Here is a 13,080-nt window from a genome sequence, read left to right as displayed (position 1 = left end):
CATTTAAAAAATCAGACTACTAGTCTGAAAATACCAGCCAGTTCAGTCACTTAGTCATGTCTGACTCTGCACTCCCTGGACTGCAGCACACCAGGCTTCCCTGTCCTTCATGGCTGAGTTTGCTCAAACTCATGTCCGCTGAGACAGTGATGCCTTCCAGCCCTCTCATCCTCTGCTGCCCCCCTTTCCTCTTGCCCTCAATCTTTCCCAGCATCAGGGTCTTTTCCAATGAGTCAGTTCTTCCCATCAGGTGGCCAAGTATTGGACCTTTAGCTTCAGCATCAGTCCTTCCAATGAATATTCAGGATTGATTTCCTTTTAGATTGACTGGTTTGATCTCCTTGCAGTCCAAGGGACTCTCAAGAGTCTTCTCCAACCCACAGTTTGAAAGCATCAATTCTTTGGTGCTCAACCTTCTTTATGGTCCAACTCTCACATCTACACATGACTATTGGATAAAAAATTATGCATGAATAAAAATCCATTCAAAGTGTAAAACAGATGGATAGATTTTAATGTAACCCAGTATAAAAGTTCAAGTTGATGTGGTGTTGATCTACTGGGGCTGCCATAACAAAATACCATAGACTGGGGAGCTTGAACAATTTCTTTCTGATAGTTCTGGAGGCTGGGAAATCCAAGACCAAGATGGCAGTCAATTCAGTTTCTGGTGCCAGCTTTCTTCCTGATTTGCAGACGGTCACCTTCTGACCTGCTCCAATCTGATCCCCTGTTTTCTGCATCTGCATAGAGCTGGTACCCTGGGAATTTTCTTCACCATCATCTAGGTCAGGGGTCAACAAATTATGGTCTGTGGGCCAAATTCAGTCAGTCACTTGTTTTTAAGGGAAGTTTTAGTGGGTCACAGCCTGCTCACATTATTTATATAGTCTTCTTTCATGAGTAACTCTAACAGACCACATGGTGTCTAAAACCAAAAACAGGTTTACTAACTGGTCCCCGACAAGGAAGTCTGGTGACTTGTGATCTAGGTAAGTCTTTCACTTCTTTATTGTATGGGTTTATTAGTTTCCCGAGTCCCATGTCTTCCTCCTTCCTGATTTACTCTTTCTTTTTGGTGAAAGCTTCCTGAGAAAGGGTATGTAAGATGAATATTTTTTGTTTGAGACCTTGCAAGTCTGAAAATGTCCTTTCCTACTCTCACATTATATCGATGGCTTAGTTAGGCACAGCATTTTAGCATGGAGGTCACAGTCTTCCAGAAATTAGAGAACTTGGCTTCACTGTCATCTAACTTCTAGGGTTTTTCTGAGTTCTGATCTCCTGTATGAGCCTCTTTCTTTCTTTTTTATTCTTCTTCTTAGCAGCCTATAGGATCTTTTCTTTGTCCTCAGTGCTCTGAAATTCTATGGCAATGTGGCTTGGAGACAGTGTTCCCATTACCGTGCTGGGCAGTGCACTCTTTTGGCCTGGAGGGTCACACCCTGCAGTGATGGGGCATCTCTCTGAATGATCGTGTTGATGATTTCTTCTTTCTCTGTTCCCTATTTCTGGAATGGTCATTGAATAGATGTTGGATATCTTGGACTGGTGCTCTACTTTTCTGTCTTATTCTGGGACAATTTTTCAACTTTATCTTCCACTCTGAACCCTGAGACTTCATTTCTTCTATCATGTTTTTAATTTCATGCTGTTAATGGAATTTTTTAAAAAGAGGTCCTCCCCCCGCCCCCTTCTGAATGTTTCTTTTTCAAAGTACCTAAATCTTGTAGTATAGATACTTTCTTTTAGAAAGGGACTCTCTGAGGATACAAAAAAGTTTCTTCTCCTTATGTGTTGTTAGTCATTCAGTCATGTCTGACTCTTTTGCAACCCCATGGACTGTAGTCTGCCAAGCTCCTCTGTCCATGGGATTTCCCAGGCAAGAATACTAGAGCGGTAGCCACTTCCTCCTCCATTCCTTGTGTAGTTTGTTTTGTTCCAGTTGTTCCCCACTTGTTTACTTTGGTTTTCCTGTTCCATGTTAGAGGCTTTCCTCTTGTCTCTATACAGGAAAGTGAAAGGCGAAAAGGCTGATTTTTTAGTGAAATCCTAAAAAGCTCTGCTTGAGTGGGTGGAGCTTATTGTCCACAGGCTTTACTGTAGGGAAATACAGCTGGGCTGCTGGTTGGGAAATCCTTGAGGTTTTTATCTTTAAATCTTCACCACTCAGATTCCTCAGAGAAAGATTTTCCTATCTTCTGAGTCAAGGGTATAGCCTTGGCTACTAGAATTCTGAGGTTGGCGGGGAAGAAAAGATGGGCCTCTTAATGTTTGGTGTGCCAGCGTTCACTCAGCCTCCCGCAGTGGGTCATGACCACAGCTGTGTTTGGTGGCCCCCAGTTCAGCATCCTTTCCTTTATCCTGTCTTGGGGACAAATTTCTGATCTTCTACTAGGTTATGGAAGCGACAATCTTTTAAAGTAAACCTTCAACCAACACAGTTAGTCTCCTCTTCGCCCACCTCTCCCCTACTTCCCAGAGATAGCTGCTGCTGTCAATTTCTGAGCTTCTTCAGGGTTCTTCTGTGTAAACTGGGTTGTTTCTTGGCTTTCGCTATTGTTGGCTCAGGACTTGGCTTTCTCGGGACTGCTAAGTCAGTTACCACTCATCCATCTGCTTCCCGGCTTCCAAATTTTTGTTGCTGTTGTCTCCTCTCCCATTCTCTTTGTCCTTGTGGGTTTATGTCTTAAAAAAAAAATCTCTTCACTGTTGTTTTAGTGAGGTTTTGGGATGGAATGAAAGTAAATGTGGGCATTTGATCCTCCATCTTTATTTGGAACCTCTTTACAATTAAATATCTTTTTTTTTTAAACTTCTATTTAATATTACAGCATAAACAGTTCCCATGTTCTTACATGGTCTCCATAATAGCTTTAGAAATTGTGCAGCACTGCACTGAGCTGGTACCATAGCTTCCCCAATCATTACCCTATTTTCAGAAGTTCAGAGTTGCTTCTGTTGTGGGGGAGGTGCCTAGTTTCTTCTGGAGTCATCTTTCATTTATCTGTCTCATTTATTCCCTATATTTAGGGAATGGCTGCTGACATCCTGCTCCCCTCTGCTCTCAGTCCATGGTTTCATCGCCTTGGGCCTTGATTACAGCACGACCTCATGCAAATTTTGCTCCTCTTCAAACAGTACCATGATGCAGCACTCGTCTTTCTTTTTTAAAAAAGATTTATTTAATTAGTTTTGGCTGTGTTAGGTCTTCGTTACTACACATGGTGTGCAGGCTTCTCATTGCAGTGGCTTCTCTTGTTGTGGAGCACAGGCTCTTGGGCACACACAGGCTTAGCTGCTCTGCAGCATATGCAGTCTTCCTGGACGAGGGACTGAGCCCATGTACCCTGCACTGGCAGGTGGATTCTTAACCACTGGACCACCAGGGAAGTCACAGCACTAATCTAAAATGTCTCCTTTCTCATGACACTTCAGAGGAACCCTAACAGCCATCATTCATGGGGTCTGGCATTTGCAGGTCCCCATGATTTGAGTCCACCTCACCTACCCAAACTCTCCACTCTTTCCCCAAATGACCCCCTTCACCCCATCTGCTCTCCTAACTGCAGCCGGGGCCTGCCCACTGTCCCCTTCACGGACACCCTCTGCTGCGCGAGGCCTCCCGCATGGGACTCTGCTTACACAGTTTCTTCCTTCACGTGACACACTGAAAACCACTGAGGTTCAGCCTTCTAAAGAGACTGAGAGCTTTTCTCCCATGTCCTCCTTGCTGGTGAGGCTCCTTCGCTGCCCTCTTCCTCCCACCACGGGGCTCCAGACCAACGCCAGGAACACAGTGTGTGCTTATGAGGGAGTCACCAAACGGAAGGGACATGTGTCTTAAGTCCTTACCTTGCCCTTCGGAGTTAGCGTCCAGATCACGGAGAAGGTCAGCTTGTCAGTCATGGGATTGAGGCTACACAGCTCTTCACACAGCAGCCTGGGAAGCATGGGGACAACCTGTGGACAGGGAACAGGCCATGAGCGGCTTTGCCAGATTTGCAGCAGTTACCTGCCAGCAGAGAAGCAGCCCAGGGAGGGGGGGGTTCCTTCCGGGGAATAGCCTGAGCTTCCAGAGTGAGATGAACATGGTGGAAGCTCTTTTCCCTGAAAATTCAGCAGAAAGACCACATTATCTGATACTTTTCCGTGAGGCTTTAACATTACATGGGAATGTGAACCGGAAAGCTGAGAACTGGTAATACAGGGAAAAATACATGATAGCAATAAAAAAAATAACTACATTTACTATATACTAAAATTGAAGCTCAAGACTCAAGAATGACTTGTACTTTTGGATATAACTATCTCAGTTCAATGGTATACCCTCTTCAATTAAAAAAAAAAAAAAAGAAATCCTCTTCAACGTACTTTCAAATGATGACTTACAGCCATCCTGGAATGTTATTTGTTTTCTCTAAAATTCCAAAGACAAAATGAGTGGCTCTTCCTGGATGTCCTGAGGATACTTCTGTCTCCCTCCTGCCTTTAAATCTTTTCTTTCTCCCATAGTTTTGATTAATGACATCGACTCCCATCCACCTCCCAAACTAAAAACGGCCGTATTAACAGATGTTTACCCAGCACACTTGCTGCAGGCCTCCTGGATGTGCAGTGTCAGGCACAGGGAGCACTGTAACGGAGTGGCAGCTGTGCACTAGCTGAGGTCAAGTTAGCTAGTCAAGATCCTTCCTCAGCAAAAGCAAAACAAACCCCAGTGCTATCTTACTCTGTGTGAAGAGTATTTGGACATTTATTCTGTTTTAGTACGTTACAGTAACCTTTGATATGGAAAAGCCCACACCAGTAACAAAAAATGTTAGTAACTATATGGCATTACTCAGCATTATTCTGAAGGATGCTGAATCTTTTGTATATAAAAACCTAATGACCACCTGAAGACTTCTGGTAACAGCTTTTTTTAAAAAAGTTAATTTTATTTATTTATTTATTTAATCTTGGGACACAGTCTTCGTTGCTGTGTGGGCTTTCTTTAGCTGTGGTGGGTGGGCTTCTCACTGCAGTGGCTTCTTTTGTTGCAGAACACAGGCTCTACTGCACACACTCAACAGTTGTGGCAGATGGGCTTAGTTGCTCCACAGCGTGTGGGATCTTCCTGAATCAGGGACTGAACCTATGTCTACTACACTGGCAGGCAGGCTCTTTACCACTGAGCCACCAGGGAAGCCCAACAGCTTTTTATAAGGCACCTACTTTTGAAAAATTTTTCTTGCTATTGTTTTTGAACCATCTGTTCAGATGACACTGTATTTTCTTTGTTAACTTGTTTAATGAGTATTCAAAAGTGATCTAAATAATTAACATTTTCTTGCATGCACTGAGTGCTTTGCAAAATAACACTTATTAACCTGCATAAATGTACTATAAAAATGGAAAAAATTTTAATACCATATTGTCTCAGGATTGAATTGTAAAGATTTCACATAATTTCAGCCTTTGGACTAGGCTATGGACTGAACCACGTCTCCCCCACCCCCTAATTCCTACATTGAAGCCCTAACCCTCAATGTGACTGTACCCAATACAATCACCTCCCAAAGGTGGGGTCTTTAGGTGTAATTAAGGTTAAATGAGGTCATAAGGGTGGGGCCCTGATCTGATAAATAGAGAAGTCATTCGTGGCTCCCTGCCCTGCACACACACAGAAAGAAAGCCTTGTGAAGACCCACACAGCCCTACACAAGCCAGGAAGAGAGTCTCCACTAGGAACTGAACTGGCCAGCACCTTCTTCTAGGACTTTCAGCCTTCAGAACTGTGAAAAAAAAATGCCCAGTCTATGGTATACTGTATGGCGGCCCAAGCTGAGTAAAACAGAGTAAATCGAGTTTGTTGAGTGAGCATTGTTGGGGTCTTCTCTGCACTGCATTACCAATTATACCAACTGGTAGCTCAGCTGGTAAAGAATCCACCTGCAATGCAGGAGACCCCGGTTCCAATTCCTGGGTTGGGAAGAGCCCCTGGAGAAGGGACAGGTTACCCACTCCAGTATTCTTGGGCTTCCCTGGTGGCTCAGATGTTAAAGAATCTGCCTGCAATGTGAGAAACCTGGGTTCAATTCCTTAGTTGGGAAGATCCCTTAGAGGAGGGCATGGCTACCCACTCCAATATTCTTACTTGGAGAATTCCGTGGACACAGGAGCCTGGCGGGCTACAGTTCATGGGCTTGAAAAGAGTCAGACACAACTGAGTGACTAAGCACAGCACACCATTTCAGTAGCAAGCTGCTTGCCCTGCATGCTTGCAGTCCAAGCTTAGTACCTTTTTTTTTTTTTTACAGATAGTATTTCTTCTCCCACTCCAGTACTCTTGCCTGGAAAACCCCATGGACGGAGGAGCCTGGTAGGCTGCAGTCCATGGGGTCGCTAAGAGTTGGGCACGATTGAGCGACTTTACTTTCACGCATTGGAGAAGGAAATGGCAACCCACTCCAATGTTCTTGTCTGGAGAATCCCAGGGACAGGGAGCCTGGTGGGCTGCCGTCATGGGGTCACACAGAGTCGGACACAACTGAAGTGACTTAGCAGCAGCAGCAGTATTTTTTCTAAGGGTTCAAGGCAGTATCTTTTTTCAATCATACAGCTGAACATCTGAGAATGTAACATATTTCCTGACTTTGTGTTTTAGTGTTTGTGAAAAGAAAGTCATTGCAACTAAATGCAACGTGGTACCCTGGACTGAACCCTGGAACAGAAAGATAATTGGTGGAAAGACTGGGGAAATCCAAATAAAGTATGGATTTAGTTAATAGCAATGTTCCAATGTCAACTTTTCAGTTATGACAAATGTACCATGGTAATGTAAGATGTTAGGAAGGGGTGGGGGAGCTGGGTGTGTGGTATACGGGACCTCTCTGTGCTATCTTTGCAACTTTTCTGTAAATTTAAATTTATTACAAAAACAGAAGAGTTTATAAAAAGAAGGCCACCGGTTTTCATTACTTGATCTCATAACTGTTATAAATCTTTGACGGTCATTGTGACTGGTGTGAGGTTGTTATACATTTAAATGTGGAAGAAGTTTATGTTAATGAAATACAATCTATTTTTACATACTGGAGATTGGGGTTAAGATTTGATTTGCAAAAAGGGCTTTACCACTGAAAAAACAAAAAAGACAGACATAGGGGTCTTACCCTGTGTAATCTGGGAAACCTAGCGTAGTTCTGAGTCTTGGCTCTGTCATTAGTAAACTAATACTGGAGATGCTCAAAGTCAGCTCACTGGGCACCCCACGGTCTGCCAGGTCCTTCAGTCCTCCAAGGGGACCTTCCTTCTTTGTCAGCCTTTGCCTTGGGCCCCCTCCAGTAGCCAGAGCCCCGGACCTGCCTGCTGCTCTGCTCGTGCACCTGTGGTTCGCTCTTGCTGGAGCACCTTTCTGAGTTTCGCATCTGGCCGACTTCTGTACATCCTTTAAGATTCAGCTCATCAGCATCTCTGAAACAGTTATCCAGATTCCCCTAGGGGGACCAGGCACTGTGTTTTATACCTCCCTCCTACCTGCTCCTGTTCTTTCCAAAAGGACTTGAGGCAGTTCTAAACTGTCACTCACTGTATCCCCCTGAGCTCTCATGACGCATCTACGGCTCTTGCTCTCAGCCTAATTGCTCCTTTATGTGACTCTCCTCTCCACTAGACCACGGAATCTTCAGGAATGAGGACCGTTTCTGTCTCTCTGTCCAGCGCCTTGACACACAGCAGGCACTTTCAGTTTACAAATGAATGACTGACTTTTGCCCAGAAAACAAATCACCTATTTTTGTCTATGTTAATTAACTGTTTATCATTATCACATGAAACATTTTATGAAATACATAGTAAACTTCCACTTAAACATCTGTACTTAACAAGTTGATAGGCAGCTAGTATTTTAAGTGTATGATAAGCCTGATTCCCAGGTGGTGCTGGTAGTAAAGAATCCACTTGCCAGTGCAGGAGGCCAGGGTTGGATCCCTGGGTCGGGAAGATCCCCTGGAGAAGGAAATGGCAACTTAATCCAGTATTCTTGCCTGGAAAACCCCATGGACAGAGGGGCCTGGTAGGCTATTGTCCCTGGAGATGCCAAGGGTTGAACACGACTGAGCACACATTATTATTATTATTGTTATTGTTATTAAACTGTTCTGGCTATTCTCACTTAAAAACTATCGGTACACTCAGCAGCTGCCCAAGGTTATAAACACTGCTTGATATCCTATGTCTTACACAGAGGAAAACAAGCTAAACATTAAAACTTTTGGGGTAGTATAATCATGCCTAATTTTTAAAGGGCATTCCTTTCAATAAGCTTTCACTAGATCTTAAGGCAGGATTCAGGTGGACTTCTGAGAAAACAGTCTTTATATCCATATAGTTTTGTATAGACAGTTATTTCCAAAAAGGGATGAAGATGTCACAATCACATCCATGGTTCGGCATGTCAGGGCCTCTCATAAACTGGGCCTGTTCTCTGCCGGTGTCGCTGGGACTGCCCCGTGGCACACGACACGTGTGTCAACTGCACAGCACATCAGGGACCCTTGTGGGAGGGAGGCTGAGACAGCCACTCTGAAAAGTGGCTTCGGCACGTACCAGTTCTGTTACTTCAGGGGAGACTCGCCTAGACAGCATAGTGGTCCCCACACTTGTCGGCTACTTGAGACCTGCCACAGTCCTGGAGAGACCCTGGGGTAGGGTGCTAAGTACAGGACACAATGTCTGACTGGAAAAGAGAAGTGAGTTCTCGAGCAGGTGAGAAACCACTGACCGTCACCAGCATCTTGTGAACGCATAGGCATCCCTCATCCCTGGAGAGTTTTCCACAGTGTCTTTTTCAGCTTCATTACTCAGTGTGGCCCACGTGGAGAGTTCCTTCTAAGTTCTCAAATGCTCTCACTTTCCCTGTCCCAACTCTACAGATCCACAAGTCCTCTGACAGTCTTGCACAGGTCCTGGCTGAGCGATGATGGAGAAAATAACCAAGAGGGGCGGGTCCTCCCCCCCTACTCCATCCAATCAGCTCCGGGTCCCACAAGTTGTGCATTCAAAATCTCTCTGAGTCTTTCCCTCTCCCTCTTCTGCTGTTTGAGTGTGGAACCTTCATCTGTCTTGGGACATATCCTAAGTCTCCTAAACCAGCAGCAGAGTTCAGAGAGTTGAAATTACTCTGGGTAAGATTTCCATATCATTTTTCCAGACTTTCAAATCTTCTTACTAAATTCCACCCAGTGATAATCTGCAATCCTATTTACATTGGGACACATTGTCCTCATCTCCCCCAATGGCTGATGAGCTGAATTCAGAAATTTTATTTTTTTGCTCATCCCGCTAATGAGCAAAGGCCCAAACAGCATCATGAAGGCCAAGAGGTCTTCAGTACAAGCCTGCACCCTCCATGTTCAGCGGCCAGGAGCTCTCAAGAGGAAGCCGGCAGAGGGCCCACAGGACCCATCTCCAAAGAGACGGCAGAGCTGACAGGGGATGGTAACCTCTCCCACGTAGCTGGCCATGCTCTGCTGTGGGATGTGATTGCTAGATTGGGAGGAGACGAGTCTGGGGGCGGATGTGAATGCTCCTTGTTCAGGATGTTCCTCAACCACCAGGCTGAAGGCATCTACTGCTCTATTCTCTGGGGTCCAGTTGGATACCACCACGGTGCTCAACTCGCCTATGATTCTGTGAGCAAAGATCTCTCTCTGTTTTGGGGTGGTTACTCAAAGCCTCAAGGGGCCATGACTGAGGGGAGGGGCCCTCATACTGATAAGTACCTTTCTGCTCTGTCTCACTGTTCCTCAACCACACAGTGGCTAAGGTGATTTTCTATCTTAGTCAAAGGAGATGATGTCACTTCCTTGCTTGACCGCAAGATGAAACCCAAGCTCCCTGGTCTGCCTTTGAAACTTCATCTCTTGGCTCCCCCTGCAGTTCATACCCCAGCAATTCCAAACTACATACTGTTCCTTGGATGTTCCATGCTTTCTCTAACCTCTAATTGAGATGCTCTCTCCAACCACTTTTGTCTACCAAGGAATTTTCTACTCACAATTTGAAACACTGCTCAAAAATCAATTGATGAAGCCTTCCTGGCTCTTAAAAAAGTTCCTCTCCCACCACCAGTCCGGGGAGAGACAGCTTCTCTCTCCTCTGATGCTTCCTCTCCGCGGAGCACTCCGGCACCCACAGGTAGTGCAGGGTATTGTCACTGTTCCCTGCCTACCTGCCCTGACTACCCAGGGCAAGATCAGCCTCTCTCTTGTCTTTTCAGACCTGGTACACAGCCAGTACTCAACAAATGCTAACTGGTGACACTTCAGGCAGCAGAAAAGGAAAGGGGCTTAAAGGGTGCTAAGTCTTCTTACGCCTGTTTCAGGGCCAGAATCAAATCTGGGTCAGAGCAGATCTTAAAAGCCGGTTACAGGAAAAAAGGACACTGAAGATCCCACACTGACTTTCTAAGCATTGTGGACCAGGGCTTAGGACAGTGGAGAGAAATGGATCACTTAGGTAAATTGCCCAAGGCAGCTGGGTGGGGGTACCATCAAGACTATAAAATCTTCTGTTAGCCTCATAGTGCAGAAACATCTGCTAAAGCCACAGCAGGCAGGCTGGCCAAGTTCAGCAATGGGTTAGCCAGGACAGCCCTGTGACCAGCGGAAAGGGCCACAGACGGGGGAGAATCAATCATCTAGGAAAAAAGGAACAGGAAGGACTAGCCGTGATACGGGGGTCACAACAGCTCGCAGGGGGCAGATGGCAACGCCCACTGGGGGTTCTCCAGCGCTGGGGGGGGGGGTGGTGGAGGCAGGCTGCAGGGGCTTCTTCTGCCCCTTTTGCCCCAGGCCTCTGCCAGCTCCCAAACCTCTCTCCCACCGGCAGTGCCCACTGGCTATCAGAGCCTGAGAACTTGGTGAGTTTTTCCTCCTGTTCTCTCAGGACTTCGATGTTTTAACGATAAGGTACATTCAGCTAGCTCCCCACTCACAGGCTGAAATGACTTACAGCGAAGAGATAATTCATCTGCCAGCCAACACCTCTGCTTAAAGAGTTTTCTTTTTCATATCAACACTTCCATGAATTCTGAATTTGATCAACTCTTTGCTCCACAGTTTGACATTAACAAAACATCAACACTCTGACAACCTGCTGGGGTCATAAAGGAACATCTTAAAACTCTTTGGACTCCATATTAAGACGGGCTTCCAATCCCCATCTTTGATCTCTATTATAAAGCAGTACCAATAAAATATCGTAGAGATTTATGGGAGAACTTTCATTTGAGCTGTTTCACACCTAAAATAACACAAGTGCTTGAGCCAACAGGCAGAAAATTTAGGTTTAGGTTTCAACTGTTTAGGTTTTATTTTAAAAACTTCTTCACTTATTTTTTAAACATTACCTTAAATTCTATTATTGCCTTGTATTCCCCTCTCAGAGAAGATAGCTTGGGGATATTAAGTAGCCAGATGTCACATCCTTCTGAGCAGGACAAGACTAAGCTGAGGTAGACAGTTGTCCCCTATCCTAACAGATATCTATCTTTTGTCAAAAAGAGTGCTTTTTCACAGGATTTAAATACAATATACAAATTTATCTTTCCTTCTAAGTGTACCCTAATGTTAACAAGTAACTACATCTGTATTAGTGTGAGTAAAATCCCAACAAAAAGAATTTCATGTATAAGATAGTATGGTGATATTTGAGGCTTCCCAGGTGGCGCCAGTGGTAAATAATCCACCTGCCAATGCAGGAGACGTAAGAGACTCGGGTTTGATCCCTGGGTCGGGAAGATCCCCTAAAGGAGGGCATGGCAACCCATTTCAGTATTCTTGCCTGGAGAATCCCCATGGACTCCCCATGGAGCCTGGCAGGCTACAGGGCCATAGGGTCGCAAAGAGTGGGACATGATTGAAGCGACTTAGAATGCATGCACATGATGCTAATCTGGACAGTAACATGGTATCTGGACCCAAGATCTGTTTCACTGAAGACTATCCTAATCTATGGGAGAATTTCCCAAATCGAGCTTAGACTATAATGCTGACGTCAGTTACTTATAGGTGAGTAACATGGAATGAAAAGAGACTGATGCCACCTTTCCTACAGATAGTATTCCCTCCCCCACCCCCCAACACACACACTCTGCCCCAGTCTGATGAACTCGAGAGAGAGAAACGATTTTGCCAAATGAGACAGAGGGAACCTGGGTGGGGGGTGGGGAGAGCAGCAGCTTTGAAGCAGACTTTTATAGGCAAAGTCAAGTGAAAACAGCAGAAAAGTTCCTGGACACGGTCCTTTAAGAAACACAAATGAGTAGGAAGAAAGGTCAGAGCAGTGGTTCAAAGGAATCAGAAGGCACAGCTGCTGCTGCCCAAGGCTGTGGCCGGCACCACTCACGAATGCCAAGCTTGGGGGCAGGGTCCGGCAGCAGGAGCCCTCCCTCCACTCAGCTCCTGGCCTTTCAGGGCCAAAAAGCCCCAACTCTGCAGTCCCAGAGAGAAATGCTAGAACGGTGACAGTCACAAAACCAAAGGAAAGAGAAGAGCAAAGGAAACAGGCTGATTAGTTACTTAACTCAATTTTCATTTTCTGAATTTGACATGTAATTCCTGGCTATAAAAAGGAGAGTGTGGCTGCTAGATAAGAGAAAGCCATCTGCTTGGAATAAGAACTTCTAGTTGGGTCAAAATTTCTTAAACATTTGAATCTATAGGGGAAGAACGTTTCACATTTATTCACCTCATGGAGTCTGACTGCTACCTCTATTTCTCTTTCCATCACAACATTATAGTTTTTGCAGATAAAAGGGGTTTTAAAGTCTCATCTCCCTTCCCTAAGTAACCCTAAGGCTCTGGGCCAAACAAAGGCTGGATTGAGCCAACTGCATTTCTGGGCAGGAGGTGTAGATGGGATGTCTCCAACCTGAGGTTATAAGTGTCGTCAAGGTACAAACATCAGAGCTGTGTTCTCAGGAGGGCCAAGTCTGAGTCGGGGTCTTGGATTTTGAGGTCAGTTCCTTTGCCTGAGTAGGCTGCTTGCATACGCTAAAAGGAGCCAGAGTGGAATGCTGAAAGTCACCCCCAC

The 13,080-nt window shown here is 45.3% G+C and overlaps 1 protein-coding gene across 8 annotated transcripts in view; it reads right to left on the bottom strand.

Moving 5' to 3' along the window:
- The window catches only part of DIS3L2 (DIS3 like 3'-5' exoribonuclease 2), a 354,495-nt gene that overhangs the window by 101,140 nt on the left and 240,275 nt on the right, over nt 1-13,080 (bottom strand). For all 8 annotated transcript variants that reach the window (XM_045164629.1, XM_045164627.1, XM_045164625.1 and 5 more), the window contains one exon: nt 3,856-3,963. In XM_045164629.1, the coding sequence (XP_045020564.1) occupies nt 3,856-3,963 (108 nt within the window). The remainder of the gene's footprint in view (nt 1-3,855; nt 3,964-13,080) is intronic.

The sequence above is a fragment of the Bubalus bubalis genome, chromosome 2 (genome assembly GCF_019923935.1).
Source record: "Bubalus bubalis isolate 160015118507 breed Murrah chromosome 2, NDDB_SH_1, whole genome shotgun sequence".
NCBI classification, from domain to species: domain Eukaryota; kingdom Metazoa; phylum Chordata; class Mammalia; order Artiodactyla; family Bovidae; genus Bubalus; species Bubalus bubalis.
This window is presented reverse-complemented; position numbering and strand designations above follow the sequence as displayed.